The sequence below is a fragment of the Meriones unguiculatus genome, chromosome 18 (assembly GCF_030254825.1).
Source record: "Meriones unguiculatus strain TT.TT164.6M chromosome 18, Bangor_MerUng_6.1, whole genome shotgun sequence".
Classification (NCBI taxonomy): domain Eukaryota; kingdom Metazoa; phylum Chordata; class Mammalia; order Rodentia; family Muridae; genus Meriones; species Meriones unguiculatus.
This window is the reverse complement of record NC_083365.1, coordinates 14,232,084-14,247,165: the sequence shown is the minus strand read 5'-3', so window position 1 is coordinate 14,247,165 and position 15,082 is coordinate 14,232,084. Positions and strand designations below refer to the sequence as shown.

General features: G+C 44.9%; 1 protein-coding gene across 2 annotated transcripts in view; it reads left to right on the top strand.

The window, feature by feature from the left end:
- Acoxl (acyl-CoA oxidase like) overlaps positions 1 to 15,082 on the top strand; it is a 289,947-nt gene that overhangs the window by 57,581 nt on the left and 217,284 nt on the right. For both annotated transcript variants that reach the window (XM_060372067.1, XM_060372068.1), the window contains exon 9: positions 4,331 to 4,463. In XM_060372067.1, coding sequence (XP_060228050.1) covers positions 4,331 to 4,463 — 133 coding nt within the window. The remainder of the gene's footprint in view (positions 1 to 4,330; positions 4,464 to 15,082) is intronic.

Here is a 15,082-nt window from a genome sequence, read left to right as displayed (position 1 = left end):
GTAGACCTCTTTAAACTACTTCCTGCTGATTAGGTTCATTGGGTTCCTAGGGGCAAGTCCAAATATCCAGCAATCCAGCAGTCCACCAATCCAGCAATCTAGTAACAGAAAGGCAGGGATCCAGCAATAGCAAATACAGAAACCAACAGCAGCAGGGAGAAGCAGCATCATCATCATCATCAACAGCAGCAGCATATGCTGTAGGCCCTCTCACTGCTCTCCCTTTTATCCCCTCTCAAGAGTTCCCAGAATTAAACTATCTGCAGGCTGACAAAGATCATGCCCCTGTCAGAGCATGAGGCACATTATAGTCAGCTGTGGCAGACAATCTGAAGCAGCCCCATACACACCCGGGATTAAAATAAAACATATTCACAGCACACAACTGGGGTTTTAAAGAAACCAAAGTTCTCACTACATTTCCCCATCTTAGCCCCCCAAAATGGCTTTTTCTCTAACATCAGTAAACTATGTACAATAAGAACAATTATGAGAACCTAAGAATTACATTCACAATGTCCACACATTTGTATTTGGCAACCCTGGAGAAAGTATTTCATTTTCTATCTTGATGAGTTCAAAGTTCTGTACCTAAGTCACTTTCTTATCATAACTTGCATTTATCAACCTAAAAACATCTTTTTAGAACCTAAAACATTTTCTTAGATCCTAAACAACTTAATATTTTATATCTTTAACCTTAATAAGGAAAACTGTAAGACTATAACTATCTAGTTTCAAAGCCATCAAAGATTAAAGATGCTTCTCACATATTCTTGGAAACACCACATACCTCCGTGCCTCAGCTGTGTTTTCTGTAAATCCTGGGCCACAGCTGTACTTAAGTCACTGGTAGAGCCAGCAATCTGGTTATAAACAGCTGTCTTTTTCCTCGCTGTGGGTTTTCTCCTTTACTTATCTTTGCTACTTACAAGTTCTTGTCAAAAGATAGATGTAGTTAATTACAAAAGTCAAAGAAAATTGTGTGGAAACAAACTTAGAACGGACAAAATTCTCTTTGTCTCCCATGCCACGTGAACAGAGAACAGAAACAGCAGAGACAGATGTCCTGGAAAATTTCAGCAGTCACCAGTTCTTATCAGCCTTCCCTAGAGGTCTCTGTCTATTTCCTAGGCGCTTGGCAGCATCACCAATTCTGGAGGATGGAAGAGGGAAGCAAAGTCCCAGTGGGATGCTCCCCATTTCTTATCACCCTAATCAGACTTTGTGGGTGGTGCAACCTCAGAAGACAACTGGCCAGTGGTAAGGGCTCACGAAGCGCAGTGAAGGTTAGAAAGTCAGATTCAATCAGAAAGAAGAATGACAGTGGGCTTGCAGTGTTTGTAGATAATGTATCACTTTGACAAGCAAGTCCTGATTTACAACATTATTTTATTACCATTGAAGTTGTCCCGTAATATAAAACATCAGTGGCCACATGGGGTTTTGAAGGAGCAGTCTTTGGGGTCTTGGTTCATCACTTGAGTTAAAAAGTAAACCAGTTACTAGATGTAAATAAACGATTTAATACAGTCCCACTAAAAACTTCAGCTGCCATTTGAATTTTTGCAGAAATTAATAAACTCATTCTAAAATTGATATGTAAGTATAGGAAAACCAGAATAAGGAAAACCATCTTGATAAAGAAGAACAAAGTAGGAGGACTCATACTAGGAATCTGAAAGCTCATGACAAAACCGTGGGAATGTAGATTGTATGGCATTATCACAAGGGTACTTATATGGACAATGGGGAATAGAGTAGTCTCCAAATAAATCTTCACATTTATTGACAATCACTAGACTTCTGGAGTACCAAGACAAAGAGGCAGCAATAGTCTTTTCAACAAATGGCTCTGAGACATGTGGCTATATTAAAAAATAAAATGTTAGGCTGTTTCCTCACACCACCCAAATACACATATATAGTTCTTAGGAGAGACCTAGGGTATACATTTAGTGACCTCAGTCTCATCAGACGGTTATTAAACACGACACCAAAAGTACAACCAACCGAAGAAAAAGTCAGTCAATTGGAGTTTATAAAAATTTCTCAGAACTTAGCGAAAACAGTCTTTTGAGTTGAAGAAAAACTGTAAATTAAATACATCATAGGGGGATAGCATCCAGAGTCGAAAAACTATCCCAGCTAATCAAGACAGACAACCAGTTAAAAAATAAACAGAAATGAATAGACATTTCCCCAAAGAAGATATTAAAATCACCAATAAAACACAAAAGCAAACTTTGCAATACCGCAGTCGTTGGGAGAGTACTGTCAAATCACAGTGAGATAGCATTCTGCGCCCATTGAGATGGCTATGGCAAAACAGTCAGACAATACCAAGTGCTCGTTGAAGATGTGGAGACATTAGAACTGTTACACAGCACTCACAGTGTCATAAAATGTCTTCACAAACATCGAGAAAGTCACTTAGCAATTCCTCCAAAGTTTTATGTTTGGACTAGAGAGATGATTCAGCAGTTGAGAACACTTGTTTTTTTGCTCTTGCAGAGGAACCAGGTTCAGTTCCCACCACCCATATAATGGCTCATGACTGTCTTTACCTCTAACCCAAAATTTGTTCTGCCTACAAGTAATTCAGGGATGAAGATGGAACAGAGATTAAGGGAATAGCCAACCAATGACTGGCTCCAACCCCTGACACGATTAACAGTACTCTGCTATGCTTGCAGACAGGAACCTAGCATAACTGTCTTCTGAGAGACTTCATCCAGTAGCTGATGGAAACAGATGCAGAGACCCACAGCCAAACAATAGGCTGAGCTCAGAGAGTTTTGCGGAAGAGTTGGGGGAAGGATTGAGGGAGCCAGAGGAGTCAAAGACACCACAGGAACACCTACAGAGTAAAGCAATCTGCGCCCATGGGGTTCACAGAGACTGAACCACCAACCAAAACCCATGTATGGGCTGGACCTAGACTCCCTACACATATGTAGCAGATGTGTGGCTTGTTCTTCGTGTAGATCTCCTAACAATTAGAGTGGAAGCTGTCTCTGACTCTGTTGCCTCCTTTGGATCCCTTCCACACAGCTAGGCTGCCTTGTCTGGCCTTAATGGGATAGTCCTGCTATGACTTGATGTACCAGGGTGGGTAGGTACCCATGGGGCTAAGCAGATAAGGGGATGGGAGAGGGGTATGAGAGTGGGACTGGGAGGAGAGGAGAGGGGGTGTCTTTGATCAGGCTGTAAAGTGAATAAAACAAAACAAACAAGCAAACAAAAAACTCCAGAGGATCTAATGCCGCCTTCTGATCTCAGTGAAGTCCTGTACTTAAGTGGTGTACATAAACTCATGCCAGCACACACACACACACACACACACACACACACACACACACACACACTAAATAAATCTTTAAAAAATGTTTTCAGTTAAATGGCCCAACAGTTTTATTTCCAGATACATGTATATGTCTGTATATATGTGCGTGTGCTTATACATACATATATACATATATGTGTATAACACACAAGTAAACACACATACACATATAAACATTGTCCATATGCTCATTGAAATGTGTACATCTATTTGTCTTGAATAAACTTAAGCACGATGTTCATAGAATAATTATTCATAATATTCCCAAACAACTCTCACATCCATCAGCTGAAGACATCTGATATACCTATTTAGTGAAATATCCATTCATTAAAAAGTACTGATACAGGCTGGAGTACAGGTGAATCTTGCAAACCTTGTGCAAGTAAAACAAGCCAGACACGAAGAAACATATAATTTTATCCCATTGATGTAAAGAGTAGGCTTATCCGTAAAAACAGAACGTCGGTTACCAAAAACTGGAGGTAGAGACTGCAGAGAATGACCGTTGGTGGTGTGGGGTCTCTCTTAGGATGGCGAAAATCCTGGAGTTGAGGAAGAATAACAGTGTAGAACTTGTGAATATTCGAAAATCCACCAAATCCAAATGTGTACACAGCTGAATTTTATAGGATGTGAATTGCATCTCTTTTTTTTTTTTTTTTTTTTTTTAAAGCAAGCCAGGGTGTGTTTGCACACTCAGGCACTGGCTTTGGTCTGATGGTGGTGGTTTTCCTGCCCTTCCTTTTTGGGAGCTGCTACTGCACTGCAGGCTGACAGTGGTGGAGAACCCGCCCTTCCCTTCCACAGGTCACATCCTTCCCAGCATTTCTCTTGAGAAGCTTCCGGGACGCTCATCTCCGTGTTCGCAGGGGAGTCACATGGTATCCCTTCCAGTCGGGCCACACTTCCCTCTGTGGCATGTGAAACCCTGTCTTCTCCTTTCATCCTTACGTCCTCACATGCTTCCTTCCATCCTCACAGGTTTGGTTCTGTGGCTCCCGATGGACAGTACCGTTCACCTATTCAAAGCAAGAGTGCAAGATTCAATGCAATGCTGGCAACGCTGACCCCTACAAGATTAGCAGTGGCCTTCCAAGCTATGGGAGCTATGAAGGTAGTAGACTCTGATTTCAACTAAATCACCGTCTCTTGTTTCCAGAATGATTAACAAGGTCAGATGCTAAGATTCTCAATAGTGGGGCCGGAGATCGTCATTAAGTGCTGAAGAGGGCCAATTGACAATGATTGTAGGACGTTTCTAAATCCTTGGGACTATATTCCATCTATCTGCATCTCAGAGGTGTGTTGCTAGGCAGAGTTGGAGAAGCAGCAGAACTGCCAAAACCCAGAAAAATGACCCAGAGAAGAGTCATTTAAGAAGAGCATGTCTGCTAGAAAGCAATTAAGTATTAACTCATGTCAGAAGACCATTATTTCTTTGCCTAGTTCATTAATGTGTATTTCTCTACACATGCTATTTGGCTGTGACATTTACCATTACAGGTTAGCATCCATGAGGCCAGAGTGTTAGAAGCCATCTCTGCCTCCCACCCTTCTCCCTCCCGTACATTGTTTTGGGCAGAGCCTAGATTCAGGGCTGTGTAAAGTGTGAGGGACTGTCCACACAGTATCTCTCCTAAATGAGGAAGACTTCCAACAGCCACCACTCAGCAAGCGATCTTCTGGCGGCAGTTCTGGGAGCAGAATGATGTATGTTGGTTAGTAGAAGCAGAGGTTTCTGGGAAGCACTGCACCCTAGGCATGTGGGAGATGGCATGTGAGGACGTCCACACAGCTGGAAGTCTTGTGTGTGCCCCGTGTGCATGCCTGGCGCTGGCTGAAGCCAGAAGTGGGCATCCGATCTCTTAGAACCAATGCTACAGATGTTTGTGAGCTACCGCATGGGTGTTGGGAAGCGAACTTGGGTCTACCACAAGAGCAGTAAGTGTACTTAATTGTTGTGCTGTCTCTACCGCCTGGGACTTAATTTTAAATCTTACCACATCTGCACAGTGGAGACAGCAGCTGCAGGACAGGTGTTTTCATTTTCTGTTCTACCGAACATTGTCACGGGGCTAGCGCTGATTGTCCTGTGGACCTTGAGAGCCATATTTGGCCCCGCCCCTTGTGGGCAGGCTGACACTCTTTGTTCCTGTCTGTGTAGGCGTATGATGGTGAGTGTGGGCCCTGAATTCAGAGGACCTGGACTCTAGTCTTATGGGTTCAGAAGTGGGGCTGTAGATAAATTCTTAGTCTTCTCTGAGCCTCAGTTTTATCATCGATAAAATGGACCTGATGATGGTGAGGTTAAGCGCATGGCACAGAACAGCAGTCCTGTAGTCCAGAGCAGTCTGTACGTGGCTATTATCATGGCTGCTGTTACTGGCAAGACAGAAGTTGCCTGTGGCAAAGGAGTAAATGGCCTTTCCCATGCCGAGAACACTTGTTCCCAAGTAGGGTAATGTGAAATGCCTTGGGTTCTTTGGTGTCTAGAGTAAACAACAGAGCTAGAATTGTTTACTGTTCTGCCAGCCAATGGGATTATCTGGTGTGTTTGTCAACTTTGTTACTATACAGGGGTTGGGGGTGGGTGAGTTCTGAGACAGTTATAAAAAGGAAAAGGTTCTGGAGCTGCAGGCCACGGTCAGGCATCCTGCTGCTTTAGGGCATCGAGGGTTGAGTGCATGCACAAGAATGCTCCTCATGTCATGACATCTGGGAGGCAGAGAGACTTGAAGGGTCTGCAGCAGCTACCTGTGTCTGGCTGTGACGACATAGCTGATAGCAACCAAACTGAAGGGAGGAAGGTTTCCTTCGCCTCCACACTTCCAGAGGGTACAGTCTAGCAGAGTGGAGAAGTCATGGTGGCGGGGACTTGAGACAGATGGCTACAACCTGTTCACAGTCAAGAAGCGGAGAGCGGTAGAGGCTTGTACTCAGCTCACTTTCTCATTTTTCTTCAACCCATGGGCTAGTACTCACATTTACAATAGATTTTCCTACTTCAGTTAACCTAATCTAGCTAATCCTTTACAGACAATCCCAGAGAATTGTTTTCATGGTGATTCTAACGCCCATCAAGTCGGTGGTAAATTGCCCGTAGGCTGAGCTCACAGTACTTCATGGGGACAGCCCTGGTGATCTTACCTTCTTCTATTGGCCCCAGACTCTAAAACTCAGTTTTCCCCATCAGTGCCACAGGCTAGATACCAAACTGTGAACTCATAGGTATGGCGGGGGGCAGCATTCTAGGTCCCAACTGTAGTTTCCAGGCCATGGTGGGGGGTGCTTCACAGTGCCTAGAGGGGGTCAGGCCTTGTACATATTGCTGTATTGCCCAGTGAACAGTGTTTCCAGTGGCTGTGTGGCATACTGAGTGTCCCCAGCGGAGACGGTTCTGACAGCCCTCTCGGCAGCTCCTCTTCCCCTGCCGCTCAGACATGGGACGGGTGTTTCCTCGGCTGATGCTTCTGTTCCCTCTTCTCTCGCTGATGAATGGAAAATGGATCCTTCCCTCCTGCGTGCATTCTTGATGCATTAGGGAACTGTCACCCAGGCTGCTCACAATGATGCTAGCTCAAGGCTGGGCAGGCCCACTCCTTTTAAACTTTGCCCAGCTGTCTGACTTTTCATGACTATCTCTCATTTCCATGGCATTCCTCGGCACGCTGAGATTGCTCTCAAAGGTTTGCTGCAACAGCCATCCTCTACTCTGTGCCCAAAACGCCAGGCTCAATTAAATGATCAACAGGAAAAGGAGGAAAAAGAAACCAAGATGTTTGGGATGGGGAGGCTTCAAGACCTTTTACTTGGGGTAGCTGGGAAGCCTTTCCCAGCAAGGAAGGGAGATGAGGACAGCACCGTGAGTGTGGAGCATGGAAACAGAGCGAGTGAGGGTGTAAATAAGAGCCAACCTATCCTTTTGGATTGATTCTGCATGGAGGTAAATGTTTTAGCACAAAACCCATTAGTCTCTACTTGTAAAGGCACAAAGGAGACTCTTGGGAGCTGCACCCCGTCCTAGCAGCGTCTTGTCTGGGGTGGGTGATGCTACCCACAGCAGTTTGCTCTTTGAGAATGCCCGTGTCCAGCAGGCAGGGCCAGCTGTATGTACCTAGCCCCCAGCCCCTTGTCTCCTTCTGTGACCTTAGAGTGCGCAAGAACCAGGTTCTTGTCTCATCTCGAGGGTCCTCTATGACCCCCTACTCCTGATCCCCTTCTTCCCATTTGGTCCTCTCTCCTGATGGCCTCACTGCAGGCTGTGTCGGACGTTTTCTGACTGTAGGGGGTGGTGCCCAACTTACAGCCTTACATGAAATTCATTTCACATACATGTCAAAGCTCTTGAAATTGTGCCTTCTTCAGAAATACCAGCCCCTGTGCCTTATCCCAGCGCAGCCTCTATCCAAGACACGGCAACTCCCCTGTGGTGTTCCTTTTGGTGATAACAAAAGGTTGCCGCAGTGACACTGGGATTTAGGGATTCCGCATGAATTTTGGGAGGTGGGCCACGGTTCGATTCAGAAAACATGGCCAACCCCAACGTGACTGTGTTTGGGCACTGAGTGTGCAAAGAGGCACCTCAAAGGAAATGCGGTTCATGAGACCAGGATCCAAATTCACTAAAACTGCTCTCTACCAGAGATCTCCATGTGTCTGCAGACAGGGGAAAGGTCATTTGAGGACAAAGTGGGAGTGGCTTTGGAAAGCCACTGGCACCTCAATCTTGGGCTTCTAGACTCCAGACTGTGTGTGTGTGTGGGGGTTTCTGTTATTGAAGTTATTTGGTCTGTTTTACTACCTCAGCAGGCTGGTATATATGCCAAAGGACCCAAAGAGTCGGTGGAACGCCTCCTTGACAGGCTGTTTGTCAGTCAAGACCGCAGCTGACTGGAACCATCTCTGCATCCTCCCCTCACCCCAGGCCCCGGCCCTGAACTAGGCAAAGAGAGGTGCTCTATGTGAGGTTGTCAGGTGAACAACTGAGTGGAATCGACGTGAAAGGAAACAGCTGGAATGCTGTGTCTGCCCCAGATGCTGTAGGGAGGCCATTATGATGAACACGGCCCTGGAACCAGCCTCCCTGGGCTTTCACTCTGTCCCCTTGACCTCAGAAATCACAGAGTCTCTCCCTTTCTTAAAAAAAATAAAACAGACCTACTGTGAGACCCGGAGGAGTTTGCATGCATGTCTACATATACCAGAAACATGACGCATATACTGTCATGGATGTGGAAGCTTGCAGGACCAAGTTCAAGTGTACTGACTATTACAAGGGCATCTGAGGTGGTTTGGGTGAGAACTATGGGTAGTGGCACAAGCTCACCCTTGACAGAGCTTAGTTGAATGATGACTCAAAATGTGGGTGAGGGGAGGGATTTGCCAATGAGCTAGCACTGGCTGTGTGGAGGCCGCAGACAACAGTAGCCACACCACCCTCCTGGAATCGGTGAAGTACACGCTCTTGAGAGAAGAGCAGAGCCTGAAGGAGCCTCTTCAAGTGTGGTAGGAAAGGTGGCGGCAGCTTCTTCTGTCTCTCAGACCTACAGGGATGGCAGGAGTCAGGGGAAGACTGCTTTCAGGGGGGACCTCCCCACAGCCTTCCATAGGCTTACAGCGTCAGCAGTGAGCGTCAGGATAGGGTCTCAGGAGGGCCTTGACTCCACTTGCTCCACACTCGTTTCCGGTCTCTCACGCTGGGCACTCTTCCTCGAATGACATTGCCAGGATCTGATTGTAAAAAGAACTCAAGGGTATGGGTGTCTCCTCAGTCTCCTACAGTGGCTCAGGGGTCAGTGGAGACTTTTCAACCCCCAAGTGGGCTGGAGTTGGAGCAGTCCTTTGGGTCCTGTTCAAATAGAGATTTTACTGTTATTGACAGCATATTCAGTGGCAGCGGGGCCTTCTTGTTCAGTCTCAGTGCCAGGTTTAATTGAGTGCGAAATGTCATGCAAGATTGTTAGCCTTCCCCTCTCTTCTTACCATCCTTCCATTTATCATTCATTCCATTCACCAATTCAGCCACCTGTTCAGAACCTACCCCCACACACATCCGTCTGTCCATTTACCTTCCATCCATCATTTTTTTGCATTGGTCTATCTAGTCATTCGCCAATATACCAATAGAGCCTTCCATAATATACCCTTTTGCCCATTCACCCATCTGTCCCTCCCCCTCCCCTCCTTCCCTCCCTCCATCTATCCATTCTTCTACCCTACTGTATGTTTTAGTGGGGCTAGCACTGATTGCCCTGTGTTTCTTGAGAGCCACTTTCAGCTCAGTTACTTGTAACTGTCTGACAGTCTGGAGTCCATTTTTTGTTCCTGTCAGTGTAGCTGTATGACGGTGAGTGTGGGCCCTGAATTCAGAGGACCTGGACTCCAGTCTTATGTGTTCAGAAGTAGGGTTGTAGGGAAGTCATTAGTCCTCTCCCAGCCTCAATTTTCTCATCAATAAAATGGAACTGATGATCCTTCAGTAGAGGGGAAGGGGGCATCTGTGTGCATTTTCCCGGTCTCTGGTGTGGAAATTTCCAGGATTGACCACCAGAGGGCAGCAAATACCAACTTGCAGATTGTTTTCTTGCCGTGTATTTGCTCCGCACTGGGTATAGGAAGTGTTTGGAATTTTGCTGTCGTCATCAGTGTATTTAGCTTTTTATCACCATGAAAATGGAGGTGCACCAGGTGTGTGAATGCCAGGCTCAAGATCAAGCTTGGAAATAATTTAGGCTTATTTTTGATGACTTCAGGGCATAATTCGACTCATAAATATCTCTCTTAAAAAAACGAACCCAACAAAACCAAAGCCCTTTGCATCACTTCGGATGGATCTGAAAACGCTTACACACTGTTGTGTTGACTATGGCAACTGTTTACATTTTCACAACAGAAACTTAAACATTTGTGTTTTCCTTTTGAGACAGGGATGTCGCACTGGCTGGCTTGGAACTCCTCTAATAGATCAGGTTGGCCTCCAACTCACAGAGATTTCCCCTGCCTCTGCCTCCCAGTCACTGGGATTAAGGGCGTGTACTCAGCAACATCTGTATTTTAACATCTGTGTTTATCTCCTGCACTTTCCCCTGAAGTCTGAGAAGCTGTAGATGAGCCAGAGATAAGCAGGCATGTTTAAAGCAGGTGTTTGGGAGAATGTCCATTTTGAATGTAGTTCCTTGAATGTGGGCCAAGTACCTTCCTTTTCAGCACTGCAGTGGCAATAGGGATGACCCAGAACAGCTGTGCACCCCACAGAGCCCCAGAGGGCACCAAAGGAGCTGTAGACCATGAGAGGAAGCATTCAGGGTTACCCTGGCAGGGAGACAGAGATGGTGATGGAGAGCTGGCTAACGCCTCATAAAGTTAGAGCCCTGGGGCATTGTGGGTTGGAAGAGACCTCTAAGCCCTGAATCCCAGCATGTTTGGGATTGCATCTAAGGATTCATACATGCAGAACACGAAGTTGGCCGCTGAGCTATGCCCCACTTCCACTGTGTGTCTTTTATAGAAATATTTCGAGTGAGGCCTCTTGATCCCTGGCAGGGTAACCTAGAGCTGGCTTGCAGCCCATCCCTCCTGAGTCACATATCCAGGTCACGTTCACAGACGGACACCCTCAGAGCCTGTGGCAGGCTTGGGGCTTTTCATTGCTGAAGGACAGGGAAGTCCTTGGGTGTTCCTCCCTGTTCGATGTGGCGCAGGAGCCTTCAATGCTGCAACTGTGCCAACGATTCAAGGATCAGGGCTCCTTGTCAGTGAGTCACAGAGGCTGAGCAGGCTTTGGGGAACCCAGCCTTCTGAGGTCCCGGGTACAGCCATGGCAGCTATAATGGGGACCGTGACACTGCCGTGGCTGTGGACTGTTTACACATGTGTCTGGGTCCTGCAGGGAGGGGAGCTGGCCTTTCTCAGCGCTACAGCCTGCTTACCTGGGACAGCAGATATCTGGGATACAGCTGTGGGGATCTGCATGGCTCCATGGAACCTGTCACCTGTCACTGGGGATCTTTGTCTGTGCCACCAGAAAGGTCAGATAATGGTTTCTGCCTGAAACCATCCATTCCCACCTGGGATGAGTCCTTGTGAAGAATGCTATCCGCTCTCTTCTCTTGTTTCATGCTTCTGTCCCTTGTTTTAGCAGCTTCGTAGAGGAAAGGATCCAAAGAGAAGAGCGACAGTCAAACCGTAGCTGGCTTCTGTTGAGGGCTTCCTGTTAAGGGACAGTATTTTATGCGCAGTCACCCATTTAATCATCTCAGCAGTCCTGTGAGATGGATATTTTCACGATTCTTGCGTTTAGTTGAGAAATATTGTGATTCAAAACAACAGAACAGTTTGCCCAGGGTTCCTCAGGACTCACAGTTCACCGGGGTTCAGTTCTTACCCAAAAGCAGGGTAGTTCTCAAAGGTAGTCTTGTGTGGCTTGCAGAAGCCTTATCCAACAGCTGCTCCTGGGCCACTGCGGCTTATAGTCATATTTACTTTGATTAATTTAGCTCAACCAAAAATTTACAGTTGTCCACATTGAAAATCGTGGAGATTCTGCTCAAACTGGAATTGGTCAGATGTTAGCTGACCATTGGCAGGACCAGAATCCAGGCTTCTACACCACCTAATTGATCTTCAGTGGGATGCTGATGTTTTCTAAGAGTGATGTCTTTTCTTGGTCCCAAGCATCTGTACTCCCGGAGGGCTAAGGAAGGGATAAGGCCGAGACAGTCTTCACGTTGATGTTCTTTATGGGGAAGTGTAGGCGATGTTTTTAAAACTTCTTTATTTGGGGTTCCTAAAGTCTCTATCTTCCTTCCAATCTCCCAACCCTACATCAGAGAGAAAGAAGGTTAGAAGGGAAAAGGGACATAGACCTCTTTAGACTTTGTTCTGGCTGGTTTGGGCCATCGGGTTCTTTGGAAAATACCAATCTCAGTCAGGATTTCTAGCAGTCCAGTAACATTAAACAGGCAAACAGCAGTAGTGGAGCGAAAGCCTTCTTTCTCATCTGTCCGGCTCCTCAAAACTCTCCTTCTCTCTCCAGGCTCGTATTTATACCCGCTCAGAGTCCTCAGAATCCCACTACCTGCAGCTGGTAGAGACCATGTCTCTCTTTGAGTTTACAAGGCTGTTACTAGCTGGCAAAGACCACACCCCTCTATGAGGCAATTATCAGCTGTGGACAAACTAAAAGCAGCCCCATAGCTCACTCTTGGGATTGAAACAAAAACATATCTACATAACCTAACTGAGTTTTTTTTTTTTTAACTTTTATTAGTTACACTTTATTCACTTTGTATCCCCCATAAACTCCTTCCTCCTCCCCTCCTAATCCCACCTTCCCTCCCCCTTCTTCACAGATGCCCTTCCCCAAGTCCACTGATAGGGGAGGTCCCCCTCTCCTTCCTTCTGATCTTAGTCTATCAAATCTCATCAGGAGTGGCTGCATTGTCATCTTCTGTGGCCTGGTAAGGCTGCTTCCCCTCAGGGGGAGGTGATCAAAGAGCAGGCCAATCAGTTTATGTCAGAGGCGGTCCCTGTTCCCATTACTATGGAACCCACTTGGACACTGAACTGCCATGGGCTACATCTGTGCAGGGGTTCTAGGTTATCTCCATGCATGGTACTTGGTTGGAGTATGAGTCTCTGGAAAGACCCCTGTGTTCAGATTTTCTGGTTCTGTTGCTCTCTTTGTGGAGTTCCTGTCCTCTCCAGATCTTACTATTTCCCACTTCTTTTATAAGATTCCATGCACTCTGCCCAACAGTTGGCCATAAGTCTCAGTGTCTGCTTTGATAGTCTACAGGGCAGAGCCTTTCAGAGACCCTCTGTGGTAGGTTCCCAACTTGTTTCCTGTTTTCTTCTTCTTCTGATGTCCATCCTCTTTGCCTTTCAGGATGGGGATTGAGCATTTTAGTCAGAGTCCTCCCTCTTGATTAGTTTCTTTAGATGTACAGATTTTAGTACGTTTATCCTATATTATATGTCTATATGAATGAGTATATACCGTGTGTGTCTTTCTGCTTCTGGGATAGCTCACTCAGGATGATCCTTTCCAGTTCCCACCATTTACCCGCAAATTTCATGATTTCCTTGTTTTTAATTGCTGAGTAATATTCCATTGTGTAGATGTACCACAATTTCTGCATCCATTCTTCAGTTGAGGGCATCTGGGTTGTTTCTAGCTTCTGCCTATTACAAATAAAGCTGCTATAAACATGGTTGAGCAAATGTCCTTATTGTGTACTTGAGCCTCTTTTGGATATATGCCTAGGAGTGGTATAGCTGGATCTTGAGGAAGCGCTATTCCTAGTTGTCTGAGAAAGCACCAGATTGATTTCCAGAGTGGTTGTACAAGTTTACATTCCCACCAGCAGTGGAGGAGGGTACCCCTTTCTCCACAACCTCTCCAGCATGTCTAACGGAGTTTTTAGAGAAACCAATACTTCCGCTGCAGGGAAGGGACCACTTATGATGGGCATTTATGGAAGGTGTTTAGAGGAATATTTAAAACCTCAATCCATTGTAATACTTTTCTATGCCTCATCTACAATACACTTTAACAGGTCAAAAAAGGTTTACATTTCATTAGATATGTCTTAAAATTTCCTGGGCTGTTTTAATCAGACACCATAAAGGCCTGAGAAGAGAAACAAAATGAGAATTTGTGGGTTATCTGTATTCCTGAATTTCTTGATTTATTAATTTGAGGCATTTCTACATCTTTGCTGTGAAAGATAAGAGTTCAGTTTAGCTATGCAAAAACCCTGCTCTTCTTTCCCATTTCACCTTTTTTTCCTTTAGTTTCAGGTTTTCCCATCATTTTAATTTTGATAAAGACTACCAGATGATAGTAGTCTTCCTTCCATTTCTTGTCCCAACAACTCTATTTCTTGGTTTTATTCACTCCCAACTTTGGTCTGAGGAACTATTATTCATTTTTATATTGTGAAAACTAAAACATTGACTTTTCTTCTCCATTTATCACCTAGCTTTTGGTTTTTTATTGTATAATTAAGACCGTGGCTATACATTTGTCCACAGGAGAACTATGTAGAATATGAGGCATATATTTTCTCTATATACATCCAATGTCAAAATACTTTTACAATTTAAAGAACAATATCATAGTATCAAAGTCAAATATAATAATACTTATACACTCATAAAATTAATCAAATTTATACATTCTTGACATTTATATAATTATATTTTTGTAAGGTTTTTGTTTTCTCCTATAGTTTTCAGTTGCCTTTTTCCCCCTCATTGGGAGAAAAAAAAAAAAACCTTAAGCAGTTATATCTTCTATTTCCAGCTCATTTTATCTGTTTTTGTTTGTTTTGGTAGATTTCTGGTAATAGTTAATCTTTTTTTTAAAACGTACCCTCTTATCTTTTTGTTAGGTTTTCTCTAGTTTTTTTGCAATACACAATAGACATCTTGAACGGTATGAAAACAACATTTTGACTTTTTATATGTCTTTATTTTGCCCTCACTTATTACTCACAGTTTAACCAAGACTTGTAAGTTGAAAATAATTTGCTTTAAAACCTTAAAGGTATTTCTCCGCAACCATTTTGCACCCAGTCTGTTCACGGGAAACCCTGTGTCTCCCTGTAGGTGTATCTGAATTTTTGTCTCTGTAAGCTCTTTCTCTTAAGTCTTGAGTGTTCAGGAATTTCTTAGTGATGTGTGCAGGTCTGGACTTTGAATCATCCTGCGTGGCACTTGGCAGGCGCTTTC